Source organism: Nomia melanderi, chromosome 1 (assembly GCF_051020985.1).
Source record: "Nomia melanderi isolate GNS246 chromosome 1, iyNomMela1, whole genome shotgun sequence".
Classification (NCBI taxonomy): Eukaryota; Metazoa; Arthropoda; class Insecta; order Hymenoptera; family Halictidae; genus Nomia; species Nomia melanderi.
Window position 1 is genome coordinate 22,209,707 of NC_134999.1, and position 13,816 is coordinate 22,223,522.

Here is a 13,816-nt window from a genome sequence, read left to right on the forward strand (position 1 = left end):
TTTCAAGTAAATTAAATTCTTAAATTACCTTTATTAAACAATTTCTCTATAAATTTAACTTGAACCCCAAAAATTCAATTTACTTTTAAATTTTAAATTCCTTTTTTTAATAATAATAATTATCCAATAAAATTCTAAGCACTCTTAACAATAAAAAAACAATTTACATACAATAATTATAATATCCACTTGAACTTCATTTTATAAACCACCAGGAGATTCTTAAACAAATAAAGATTTTCCATGAATTAATGAAAAGATAAATGATACATTGCAATAAAATTATATGAAAAATTAAACAAAATTTATTTCCAAATATACTAATATTGCAAAAATTATTTTTGTCAGTCATGTAAAAAATTAAACAATTTATTTCTAAAGTTACAAAAATTTCAAAAATTAATATTGTGAATCATATGAAAAATTAAACAAAATTTATTACTAAATTCACCAAAATTCCAAAAATTAATATTCTTAATTATATGAAAAATGAAACAAAATTTATTTCCAAATTCATCAAAATTCCAAAAATTAATAAATTCCAAGAATTAAAAATTCCAACATTTCCAGCCCAGTAATTTTATTGACCGCCTGTCAACTCCAAAAATTGCAACAATGACAATAAAACAATATGTTTTTAAATTTAGCAAATTTCTAAATATTAATATTGTTAATCTAAAAATTGCAACAATTACAATAAAATAATATGTGTCTAAATTTAGAAAATTTCTAAATAATAATATTGTTAATCTAAAAATTGCAACAATTACAATAAAATAATATGTGTCTAAATTTATCAAATTTCTAAATATTAATATCGTCAATCTAAAAATTGCAACACTTCCAGCCCAGTAATTTCCTCGGTCGATAAAAGTTCCGTTGACCGCGTGTCAACTGAAATAATTGCAGCAAAGAAGGAACGTGTTTTCCCTCCCACGGCGGATTTTCCCGTCGATTGCGCATTTCCACGTATTCCGGTTAGGAAGCTTCGACGGTGTAACGCTTCACACGCGGCGACACCTCACTTTGCAATATATAATCTAATGTAGCGTGTCGTAGGACGTTAACCTGGTATTTTATAAAAATAGTCCGCAAAGTGACCGATACCGTTCGTTGTACGTAACTTGGCACTTATAATTGGCAGAACTGTATTAATAATTCATTGAAAAAAATTCTATGATCGTTTTGTCTATGTTTAATCTGAAGTGCTGTTCGTTGCACGTAACTTGGCACTCATACTCGGCAGAACTATTTCATCAATAATCCATTAAAAAAGAAGAATTCTATGATCGTTTTGTTTATGTTTACTCTGAACTACCGTTCGTTGCACGTAACTTGGCACTTATTTGAAGGACTTTTGAAGGATTTTTTAAGGTCTCGTACATTATAAATATATTTGTATAACAGTAATATTTACTTAAATATAAATTTGAAGAACTCATATATCACAAATATATTACAATTATATTATAAATAATTATTTATAAATTTTTAATAAAAGACCTTTACAAGTCTTATAAAAAATATCTAACCAAGACAATATTCTGTAGCGGACAGTAAAAAAAGAGGTCCACCTGACTCCCCCAAAAACCTTTTGCAACAATCTCTTTGGTACACAAATCTCGAGGGTCAGGTGTATCGGGAAAGGTCGCGAACGGCTGTCCTGCGTTTCACGCCTCGGCGACAGCAACGCAAATGAAGCTTCCGCGGCGACGTTACCGATGATGTAAGCGTGCGAGTTTATAGCGGTGACCGTTCGTGGAATCTTTCTTCCTCTTTCCAGCGGTTCAGGTGAGACAATGGTCCGCTGACGGTCGCCTTAAACGTGGCTATTTCTGAAAATTGTGTAACTTTTTCGATTCGCGTTTAATTGCCTCTCGTGTTGTACCGGGTGTGCTGGAACGGTTTTTTTTGTGCTGGGGATAATACGTGTTATTGTAATATCGATTTTAATTGGGTAATAGTGGTTTTAATTGAATAATGATGATTGCGATTGGATAGTAATAATTTCAGTTGAATAATAGTGATTGCAAGTGAATAATAATGATTGCGATTGAATAATGAAAATTTCAATTTCGATCGAATAATAATAATTTCAAATTCAACTGAATAATGAAAATTTCAATTACGATTGAATGATAATAATTTCAATTTCAACTGAATAATGAAAATTTCAATTTCGATGGAATAATAATAATTTCAATTTCAATTGAATAATAATAATTTCAATTTCAATTGAATAATAATAATTTCTTAGTACTAAAAACAACAAATTCCTTTTACAATAAAAATTCCTTCTTTTCCCTTCGTTTCTTCAGGAAAATTGATTTGACTTGCGATAATTTAGGAGCACCCTGTATCTCCGTGTCGCGGCATTGACGTTAAATATTCATGAGTCCAGCGAAATCTGGATGCGTACGAGAACGCCGCGCGAGGAATTGATTAAGTAGGACGGCTGCTGTGCTTCGGGAAGTTATTAGATTTAGCGGAGAGGCACGAAAGCACTTCAAAATCCGTTTCGCCATCTTCGGAGATGAGAGATGATTCGTCAGTGTTTAATCTGTAGAGTGAACGTTGACACAAAATAACCGTCAAGGAAATTCGCTGGCACTATATTGGGAAAGGTAAGGTTAAAATTACGGCAACTGAAATTTTCTTCGTTGCATTTTTGATCTTACCTTCCGATTCCTGTCGTGTTTGGATTCGTTTTAATCGGGACAATCTCAGAAATTCACTGAGACTACGTTTGAGAGGGTAAGGTTGGGATGGTTGCAGTTGGTATTTTCTTCGTTGTACGTTGAATGTTACATTCTCGATCATAGTACTGATGGATTGCTGAGATTGTGTTGATTAAAATAAGTACAAACACAATGAGGATCGGAGTAGTTTTAAGATTTGATGGAAACCAGCCTTTAGTTTTGTAAAATCGGTAAAACTAGTCCGATTCTGATTAAAATGAGTCCAAACACGATGGGAATCGGACTAGTTTATCGATTTCATGAAAACGAGCCTTTAGTTTCGTTAATTGCGTTAAATTGGTAAATCTAGTCCGATTCCCATCGTGTTTGTACTCATTTTAATCAGAAAAATCCCAGTAATCCGTTTGTACTACATTTGACAAGCTCAAATTAACATAACTGCAATTGAAAATTTCTTCACTACATATTTAATCTCACCTTTTCAATCGTAATACCGATAGAATACTGAGATTCTCGTTAGAACGAGTCCAAACACGACGTAAATTAGACTAATTTTATGGATTCAGTGGAAACGAACCTTTAACTTCGTTAACTACGTTATAAAAGTTCGCGTAAATCGAGATCGTGCGTGAAAACTACCGCGTAAATGGTGTTCCAACTCACCCCGTAAAAAGAGTCCGCGTAAATCGAGACCGCGTAAATGGTGTTCCAACTTACCGCAAAAAAAGGAAGCTCGCGTAAAGAAAGTCGCGTAAATCGAGGGTCAGGTGTCAGTTTTCGAAGGAACGGTGACGCAGAACACGAGTAGCCTCACAGCTGACCGCCAAGTCGGTTTACAGCTGACTCGATCGTTCGTTCCGGGGCTTTCCGCGAAGCAGAGCCGCCGCGACTCGTTTTTATCTCGTGGTCCATGGTAACGCAGGAATTCCTGGCACCGCGCGGCAACGGATCAACGGCTCCCCATTATAGGACAGTGACAACACCCGAATATTAATCCCGTGAAATTGGATTTCGTTCCGTCCGACGGCTGATTTTGAAACTCGGCTTGTTTACGTTGTCTGCGAACAATTATTGTGTGTGCTTCATTAAAATTGGTAATCTCAAGAATAATTTGACTTTCGGGTTGTTTGACCTTGGGAGGATTTGGTATGGGATCGTCCCATAAATAATGCGTTTAGTAAGTTCGAATAATATGGTAATAAAAAATATGATACCATATGATAAAGCATTATACCTAATTTTATTATTAAAAATTTTTTTAAATTGAAATTAAAATAATTAGAAATTTGAAGGTTAAAAAATTTTTTAAATATTATGGTTTTTATTAAGTTTGGTTTCAAGCAATCAACGAGATTCTAACCGGAATTTTATTATAATTAATTCTCACGTGATAACAGTACTTTGTACATACATACATTGAAAATTTATAAATAATTACTTGGAAATCATATATTTGTAATACTCCTTCAAAAAACAACTAATTTATAACAAAAATCTTATTCTTGTAATATTAAATGTTATTCTAATAATAAATTAAAAACTTATAAATAATTATACTATAAATGTACTATAACTTCAATCTTATCCTATAAGTAATCATTACTATTATACAAATATATTTATAATATATGAGTCCTTCAAGAGTCCTTCAAAAATCCTTCAAAAAATAACTAATTTCCAACAGAAATATATGATAATTAACACTAATAATAATAAATAATAATAATAAGTATATAATAATTTAAACTAATACTTAATAAATAATAATAATAAATGTATAATAATTGAAACTAATACTAAATAATTCTCGAGACCCTCCGCAAATCCCATAAAAATCGACCTAAATCGTCATCAAAGTGTCCCATAAAACAATTGACATTACCCAGACCTCCACTAGTACGTCTACCAAAAGATGTTCAAAGATTTCGTGCCACCCCGTACACTGCACCGTCCCGGTCACCCATCGGAGATTAGTCGTGTGCGCGTAAACACAAGAATCTCGTCATTCATATTAATACGCGCACCTGGGACCAAGTTTCTCGGTCAAAAATTATAACAATTTTTCTTTAACAATTTTTTTGTCTCTTATTGCATCATACAGACACAAATTAATTTTCCAATTTCTCAGAAAATTTTTATTCTAGTGGTAAACAAACGGCCATCTTTTAAATTACGAAATAGAAATTATAATATAATTACAAGATACAAAGTACAAAGTACAAATTATGAATTATAATATAAATTATAAGTTACAAAATACAAATTGTGAATTATTATATAAATTACAAGTTACTAAGTACAAATTGTAAATTATAATACTAATCACAAATATCACAAATAACAAATATCACAAATTACAAAGTACAAATTATAAATTACAATACAAATTACAAGTTACAAGTTACAAATCATAAATTACAAATTACAAATCACAAATTATAAATTATAATACAAATTACAAATTATAAATTATAATACAAATTACAAATCACAAATCACAAATCACAAATATTAGGAATATCACAAATATCCCAAATCACAAATCACAAATCACAAATCACAAATCACAAATCACAAATCACAAATTATAAATTATAAATTATAAATTATAAATTATAAATTATAATACAAATCCCAAATCCCAAATCCCCAAAAAAATCCAACCAATCCACTCATCCGAATTCGTGCCACCCCGTACACCGTCCCGGTCATCCATCGGAGATTAGTCGTACGCGCGTAAACACAAGAATCTCGTCATTCATATTAATACGCGCACCTGGGGCCAAGTTTCTCGGTACGAGTGTCGGCTCGCTCGGGGCTCGTTTTACGCAGTTCCGTGGACGACACGGCGCGCGCGGACCGCGAGGAGGTTAGATCCGATACGATCGGCACGTCCCGACGCGTCCCGTTCGCACTCGCGGCTATATGAAGACGAGGACCACGTACGATCTGCGGCAGGCTTGGAAGAAAGCTCGCGCGAAACCTTGCTCCGGTATTTCCACTTTTGTATGGTCTTTTCGCGACTTCTGTGCTTCTGTGCTTCGGTTGGAGTTTTGGTTGCTCGAGGGGAGTTGGGAGTAGATGGAATGGGGTGGAGGGGTTCTTGAGGAGTGGGGGGTGTTGATTTGTGTGGAAGGTGAAGTATTGGAAATTAGGAGAATTTGTTGTTGTTTGTAGATTTGAGATTGAACGTTGTTTTTTTGTTATATTGATTATTAATTTGTAAAATACTCAAAACTTGAAAAGAATGATTTATCATCAAGTTGCTTTAAGATTGACATTGAATATTGTTTTGAAAATGATTTATCATCATCAAGTATATTCAAGATTGATATTGAACATTGTGGACTGTAAAATACTCAAAAATTGAAAAGAATGATTTATTGTTGTTTGTTGCTTTAAGAATGGGGTTGAATATTGCTTGTTATATTGATTATTAATTTGTAAAATATTAAAAACTTAAAAAGAATGATTTATCATTATTTATAGCTTGAGGATTGAACATTGCTTTTTTGTTATACAGGTTAGAGACTTTAAAATATTAAAAAATTAAAAGCAATGATTTATCTATGACATAATTTATGACATAATTGATGACATAATTTACTTACCTTTGGATTGTTTACTGCAACTTCTAAAAGCGTGGGGCAATAGTTTTGGGACGAGTCATTCTGATGACTAACGTTGTACTTTATGCAATACTGTTATTGCAAGTTCTCTTTGCACAAATTTTATTTGATTTATTTTCTTATGTACATCATATATGATTGATAAATTCATATTTTTATATTTATTTTATTTATTTATGATTTTGTAAATAATAAAATCAGTAAAATCATGAATTCATACATTTTTTTTAAGCGTTTTTCGAAGAATCACATTGAATATTAAATATTAATTCTGAATGTATAAACAATTTAAAAATGGCAATTATGGTTTTACAAATGTAAATATTTCTTAGTTATTAATTTAGTTTGATATAGTTACGTTAAAATAATCATTTTCATATCATGAACTGTCGACGTTAAACAATTCAATTTTTCTTAATTTCCTTAACGGTTCAATTAAAATTTTAATTTTAGGCATTAAGTAGCATTAAGTTAATTGACCGTTAAAATAACATTTTCTATATGAATATTAATTTTGTTAAAAATGATGTGTCAACATGTGTACAATGGCTTAACAAATAAAACAAGTGTATCAATAAATAATCACCAATCCTTTTTTCATTATTTTTAAAACCAATGAATAAATCAAATATATCTAAATAATTAATATTTGAATTATATGTATATATAAATAAAATATTAATAAATAAATCTTTTGAACTATTGAGATTAATAAATATCAACAAACAGTGAAAATTTTAATTTTAGGTATTAAGTGGTGAAAATAAATATTTTCTTTTTATAAATATTATTTTGAAATAATATTCTGCATTTCCATTCGCATTAAATTGTAATTAATTTCCATATCAGCCGATTAATCAGTTTCCTAAATTCAATCCTTCCTTTCGTTTCTGTTTCCACTAAAAAAATATAGCGTCAAACTTATTTATTTATTTATTCATCATTATATCAAACTTACTGATTTATTCATCATCATTTATTCATTGTTACATCAAATTTATTTATTTATTTATTCATCATCATTTATTCATTATTATATCAAATTTATTTATTTATTCGTCATTTATTCATCATTATATCAAACTAATTTATTTATTTATTCGTTACTATATCAAATTTATTTATCGAAAATATGTTGAATAATAATATAGTAAATATTATATAAATGTAACAAAATAATTATGTTTATACAATAAATGTAATATTTATTATATAATAATAATAATAATAATAATAATAATATACAATAATATAATTAATACAACATGTAATAAATATTACACAAATGTAATAAAATAATTATATTTATACAATGAATATTGTATTTATCATATAATAATAATAATAACAACAACAACAATAATAATAACAATAATTACGATGATGATTTCGATGATGATGATGCTGCTGATGATGATCATGATGATAATGATGATAATAATAATAATATATAACAATACATAATAAACATTATATAAACGCAACAAAAAAATCACATTTATCATATAAACATAATATAACACACAACACACGCGAGACCCACAATACAATATAATTAATATAATTAATACAATACATAATAAACATTACACAAACGCAACAAAATAATCACACTTATCATATAAACATAATATAACACATAACACACACAAAACATGAAACCCACAAAACGGGCGGCACGCACGCGTAAAGAAAGGTTAAACCCGAGAAAGAGAGATGGCTTTCCACGAGAGGGCAGGCGAGACGATTACCCGCGTCGCGGTTCTCGAAAGAAAGATGAGGGGTCAAACGCGGGGGAAGGACCGGCGCAGGTATGCGAACGCGGTGACTAATCGTCGTCCTTGAACTCCTGTTGCAGCTTCGACGCAGGTGGTACTGACGGTGCAGCAGAGGCCGGTCGCGACGAGCAGCGCGGCGACGACGGCCACAGGGCTACAGGTTGGCCTGGCGGGCGGACAGCATCAGCGGCCGGTCAGTCTGTCAGCGGGCAGCACGATGGTATCACCCTCGCAGCCGGCGACTTCTTTGCACAGGGCGTTCACTGCGCCGGCCGGCTCGCAGTGTAACGCGCGCATCACGGGCCCTCAACCGGTCGACGTAAGTTGGAATTACTTTGAACGTAAGCAGACCTCCTCGTTAACCTCTTCACCTTGCAATGTCAGAAAATTTCTGTGTTTACGAATCTGGTAGGTTATTTTGAACATGTATAGAAATGTATTTTATAAACAATTTCATAAACTATATTAAATAAACTTATATATATTTCTATGAGATAAAACAATTTACAAGAACTGTCTAGTTACCAACAAAATATCTGTTAACCTGTAGCAGTCAGACTCGACATTCTATTTTACTGCAACCTCTACCTGTTTTAACAATTTTTTCTATTTGTAGTATCACAATTGTACCGTTTAAAGGTAACATTTCAATGACTCCCAAATATTCTTGAATAAATAAATAGAGCGTCATATTAAGCTGTAATTGAGTGAACTAATGTCAACGTGAACCTTTACCATGAGTTCGATTCAATATTATAAAGTGAAGGGTTAATATTAAACGCGATTTGCTTCATACTCTCATTAATTCAATTTATTTTCCTTTTTTGTTCATAGATTTTACTTTTACGGTTATCTATTGGACTCAGAGTTCAGTATTTGTCATTAAATTCTTTGTTTCCTGTTTCATATTAAATTAATTATAATAATGATATACGTTTCAATGTGTTTTAGCATGAGAAAAAGCGGCAGCTAGAAACACAGCGCGTTCATACATTCCAGCTTATGTTGGAGAATGAACAGAGTTACGTTGACAAGCTTCGAAATGAACTTGCGAAAACGGGGAGTGGTAGTGGTAGTGGTACTGTCAATGTTGGACTACAAGCAGAATTAGCAGGCGCCGAAAGGAGAGTACGCACATTACAGGAGCAGCTAGCTGCGATTACTACTCATGAACAGGTATGATTTTTCTTCGTCATAGTATGCTTCCATCGATTTTTTAAATAGATTTTTAGATTTCTATTCATTTCACTAATGTAATGCATACATTTTATATTAGTATATATGTGTATATATATATATATATATACACATATATAATATACATATGTACACATATATTATATATATATATCACATTACGACACATTATCTTATTCATAAAATATAAGATCGTTTTAATGCTTATTCCATTAACCTTTATTCTTGCCTTGCTTTTATCTCTGTGTTCAACAGTTCAACCGATGCTGTTCGATGTACCAAATATTTGCTCGGCATGATGTTATTACGGTGTTTATTTTTTTTAAATAGAAGGCATTATGATCAGAGTATTATATTACAATATTTTATCATTGATTTTGTAGTACTTAATTTTTTTTCATTGATACATTAATAGCTAATATCGTTTGATGGTTAATAGAAAAACATGATAGACCCTACGTTGCTTCTGTACATGTTCCTATTTAAGCTATGTTAAGTGTAATTTTTATATAAGGTGTGCTTGCAATTGTAATATTGAGATTTTCAAGTTCAGTCACTTAGGGATGTATTTAAGCTTTTGCTAACTTTATCTAACCAGCTTTTGTTGTGTCTTACAGCTTTGCTCGTTGGTAACAAACACTTCGTGTTCCCCGGGCTATTATCCACCTTTGAATAGTAGCAGTGGTGATGTGCCACCACCTCTACCGTCTCGTAAATCCTTGTCCATGCAAAGCCTATCTCCGCCACCATTGCCTCCCAGACCTCCTCCTACAAATACACACAACGTAGCCCAGTTGGAGCTGGAGCGTCATCTGTTGACTCATTTAACGCCCTCAACCACCAGTCATGGCATCCCTAACTCTGTAAGTAGTCTAATCACTAAGTCATTAAATAAGTAACGTATACAAATGCATGGTAAAGAGAAAAATGTCACACGATAATGTATACATCTCCACAATTAACTCGTATTTATTTGTCGAACAGTTACATTCTCTTATATATGTTCAAATCGTCTAAATTATTCCGTTAAGTGTTATACCTTGCGATTCGTGTATTCGATTATAATCGTATCATGCTGTATTCAAGTATTTATTAAAGGACTGTATCCACATCTTTATGCACTTCTTTAATAAACGTTACGTTAAAATAGGTTCATGTACAGACGTATCAGATATTAGACTCGAAGGGAACTATGTTTATCGATGTTACCATTGATGTTTTACTGCTTGGATAATGCGTAACATTATTTAGTAATGTCCTTTTAAGTATGACTGTGTATGCATCGATGTATAGTTTTTGTGACTTGTTACAAATTTATGGTTTCCCTATGCATACTTTTTATTAATCTATTACGTATCTATATTTCATTTCACTCGTTTGTATAATTAGCGTTCACTAGTTCTAGTTTATAAAATCTGTTTAAAGGTTATGTACATATTGTGTATTTCACTACAGTCTCGCATAAGGAATTCTACTCTATTATTTTCTTTCTACGCTTACGTTCTATTGTCATCGGTAATATTTCAGTTTATCACGTTCAACTTTTATTATAGCTTTCGCAGGGGGCAAATTTGAGTTCTTCGAATTCACTCAACAAGCATCAAAGAACAAAGTCCAGTCCCGAACAACTAGGAACTACAACAATTTCTCCGGCAGAAGCTAGTAGACGTTTAATAGCATCAGAATCAATGAATGATCTTTCCCCTCCGAGGCACGTGAGGCATAGTGACATTGATCTAGATGAAATACCTCATATCACTCCTCCAGGAACCCCCCCTCCTCCATATCCAGTCGTTAGTCCAGGGAACGATACCTCGAGTTCTACTATAAATGATGTAAGCTTCCCTAAACAGTGTAATCTCAAAAAGAAAACTGTACGCTAGATAATTCAAATAATCTTTTCTGCGCAGACAACTTTAAATGAAAACATTCCTGGATTACCAACGTTACAACAGCCAATCATGTCAATGGAAGACGATGATATGAGTGACCAAGAAGTTGTACGTTCCATATAAAATATTATCCTTTTCTATGAAATAATAACCACTGTAATTTAATTCTAACCGAACATTATTCCAGGGACAGTTGGAAGATCATGGCCCATTCAAATCTTTGGCACGCCTATGGGGGCATCACGCACACCTTGCTGTATTTATTAATTATGTCTTATCGAATAGTGATCCCTCCAGTCTGGTGAGTACTTTGTCGTTCAAGTATACACCTAATATACGTTCAGGATAATGATATTAGATTGCGTTATTTAAAAGTATCTGTTATTACAGTTGTTCTATTTAGTAACAGACTTGTACAAAGAAGGAAACGCAAAGGAAATGAGGAAATGGGCATATGAAATTCATTCTAGTTTTTTAGTACCTGGTGCAGTAAGTATTCAAAGAGATTTGTACGATAGCAGCTTTCGAGATAGTAACATATCTAATTGGGAATATTTTGTTCAGCCTCTTCGTCTGCATAATGTAGATGAAAATGTAGCACACGAAATAGATGATGTTCTTTTAAAAGAATCCGACAAAGAAGAAATCCTAAGAAAGGTGCGTATCTCATCGTACACTCACTGACAACTATTTATCAGATTATTAAATCCATTTCTTCCCTTCAGATCTTCTGGAAAGCACGAACACGTGCGAAAGAGGAGCTGAACGAACAACTTGCAGACTTTCAACAAAAGAGAACTGCAGGACTGGGCACGTTATTTGGTCCCAGTGATGCGCAGTTGGATGAAAGTGCGTCCGACAAAGCACGAGAAACGAAAATCATAGAGACATACCTTTTACCTAAGATGGAGCCTTACCTGTAAGATCATTGATATAAATTTTTAAGATTTATCATTTCGCACTGACGCAGGATCTCATATTGACATTTATCTATGAAATGTTTCAGAGAAGATATAGAAAAAGAACACGTAGATCTGCGACAGTTCACAACAGCAGCTGGTTTGGCAACGATACTGACAAAAATTTTTCAAGTCAGAACAGTTGCACTTGACCGAGTGCCTACCTTCGTTGCCAAGGATAAGTCAAATATCAAGGCACGCTTGCTTACGGGGAAAACAAGGAAAATGACAATCAGGGGTCACCATTTTATAGCTCATCAGTACTTTACTATTACCTATTGCAATCATTGTCAGCTTATCATTGGTGGAATTGGTCCGCAAGGATACTTATGTAGTGGTGCGTATTGTTCACAATCATTTTAAATTTGATGCAAAAGGAATGTGTGTGCTGATTATTGCAATGGAATTCCTTTATTTTAAACAAGGGCAATAAAGCGATGTGTTTCTCTTGTACAGATTGTTCTCTGAGTGTGCATCGCCAGTGTGTTCGTGTGGTGGAGGAGAATTGTCCAGGGCCACTAGTTAGGAAAGAAAGAGGCAACGATCGTATCAGTAAATTGATGGAACGTATCAGGCCAGAGAGGAAACCCCCATCGTCTCATCACCACCATCACTCTCAAAATCATATGCTGCATGGTGAGTAAATACACATTGGTATTTACATCCTCTTTAAATTATTATTTAGAAAAAGTATTATTTTCAGTCGATCGGTGTGTGTCTAATGGAAAATGTTTTATTACAGTGGACAAACTTAAGAAGAGTGAGGAAGACGCTGGTGCACTGACGGATGGAGAAAATGGTGAGTGTGTTGCTTGTTTTAAATCATTTAACGAGACAAGAGTAAAAATAACATTTAAATCTGATATTCTCTGCGATAAAAATGGTCCTGTCGCGGAGGTAACAGTTAACATTTATGTGTCAGTGTATTCCGTACGGTTTCAATTATGGAATATGTAATATAATTATTAATAGATTCCTTTATTTTTTACTGTTAATATTTTATACAGTGCTAGACTACATAGGGAAATACTTATTTTTATTTTAAAATAATTTATTCTAATTCGTACTAGGATACAGAGATTTATTATCAGGGTTTATGCATTTACATATTTTATTTCGCAAGATTTACTATACAAATCTCAAATATTAATAGGCTTGGATACTTTTCGTGTAAGATGAGTCTAATATAATATTTATTTATTAATCTCGCTACTTTGATGGTGCTGTTGACATCAAAACGCACTAGTGTATGTCAATTAAAAATCTTTTCTTTCATAGTATCGATCACTTACTAGACTTCAGAGTGAAAGCGTTAAATTAATATAAATAATATCATATTAATGATAATGGTAATAATCATATTAATACAAATAATAATGTAATAATATAATACTAATATAATAAATAAGAGTAATATGTATAAACTATTTATATAATTATATTAATTATAACATTTAATGTAACTTTGAGCATTTAATGTTATCATTATCTTGAAACAGTGTTTATGATGATAGTACATGATAATTTCTAAATAAACTGGATTCTTTAATGACAATAAACTGCTAGTAACTAATAAACTATAATGGAACGAAATTACAACTTAACAAACATTTAAAATATTTCACAAATTGTTGATTTTTTAAACATTGTATTCTCATTGTA

At 32.3% G+C, this 13,816-nt stretch overlaps 1 protein-coding gene and 1 long non-coding RNA gene across 5 annotated transcripts in view; one reads left to right on the plus strand and one right to left on the minus strand.

Moving 5' to 3' along the window:
- The window catches only part of RhoGEF2 (Rho guanine nucleotide exchange factor 2), a 90,626-nt gene that overhangs the window by 20,798 nt on the left and 56,012 nt on the right, over positions 1 to 13,816 (plus strand). The window contains exons 5-16 of one of the 2 annotated variants that reach the window (XM_031991844.2): positions 8,187 to 8,425; positions 9,058 to 9,282; positions 9,921 to 10,166; positions 10,857 to 11,138; positions 11,214 to 11,303; positions 11,383 to 11,496; positions 11,586 to 11,684; positions 11,760 to 11,852; positions 11,921 to 12,114; positions 12,202 to 12,491; positions 12,611 to 12,790; positions 12,897 to 12,953. In XM_031991844.2, the coding sequence (XP_031847704.1) occupies positions 8,187 to 8,425; positions 9,058 to 9,282; positions 9,921 to 10,166; positions 10,857 to 11,138; positions 11,214 to 11,303; positions 11,383 to 11,496; positions 11,586 to 11,684; positions 11,760 to 11,852; positions 11,921 to 12,114; positions 12,202 to 12,491; positions 12,611 to 12,790; positions 12,897 to 12,953 (2,109 nt within the window). The remainder of the gene's footprint in view (positions 1 to 8,186; positions 8,426 to 9,057; positions 9,283 to 9,920; positions 10,167 to 10,856; positions 11,139 to 11,213; positions 11,304 to 11,382; positions 11,497 to 11,585; positions 11,685 to 11,759; positions 11,853 to 11,920; positions 12,115 to 12,201; positions 12,492 to 12,610; positions 12,791 to 12,896; positions 12,954 to 13,816) is intronic. The other variant, XM_031991849.2, reaches the window with a different exon arrangement.
- On the minus strand, positions 1,537 to 5,753 carry LOC143174835 (uncharacterized). Of its 3 annotated transcripts, none has more exons than XR_012999255.1 (3): positions 5,476 to 5,753; positions 3,417 to 3,757; positions 1,537 to 1,835 (listed from the first exon to the last, which is right to left on the minus strand). It is a non-coding gene; the product is annotated as an uncharacterized LOC143174835 (long non-coding RNA). The 3 variants fall into 3 exon arrangements; XR_012999257.1 differs by having other exon boundaries at positions 1,537 to 2,560; XR_012999258.1 differs by lacking the exon at positions 5,476 to 5,753 and adding an exon at positions 4,582 to 4,934.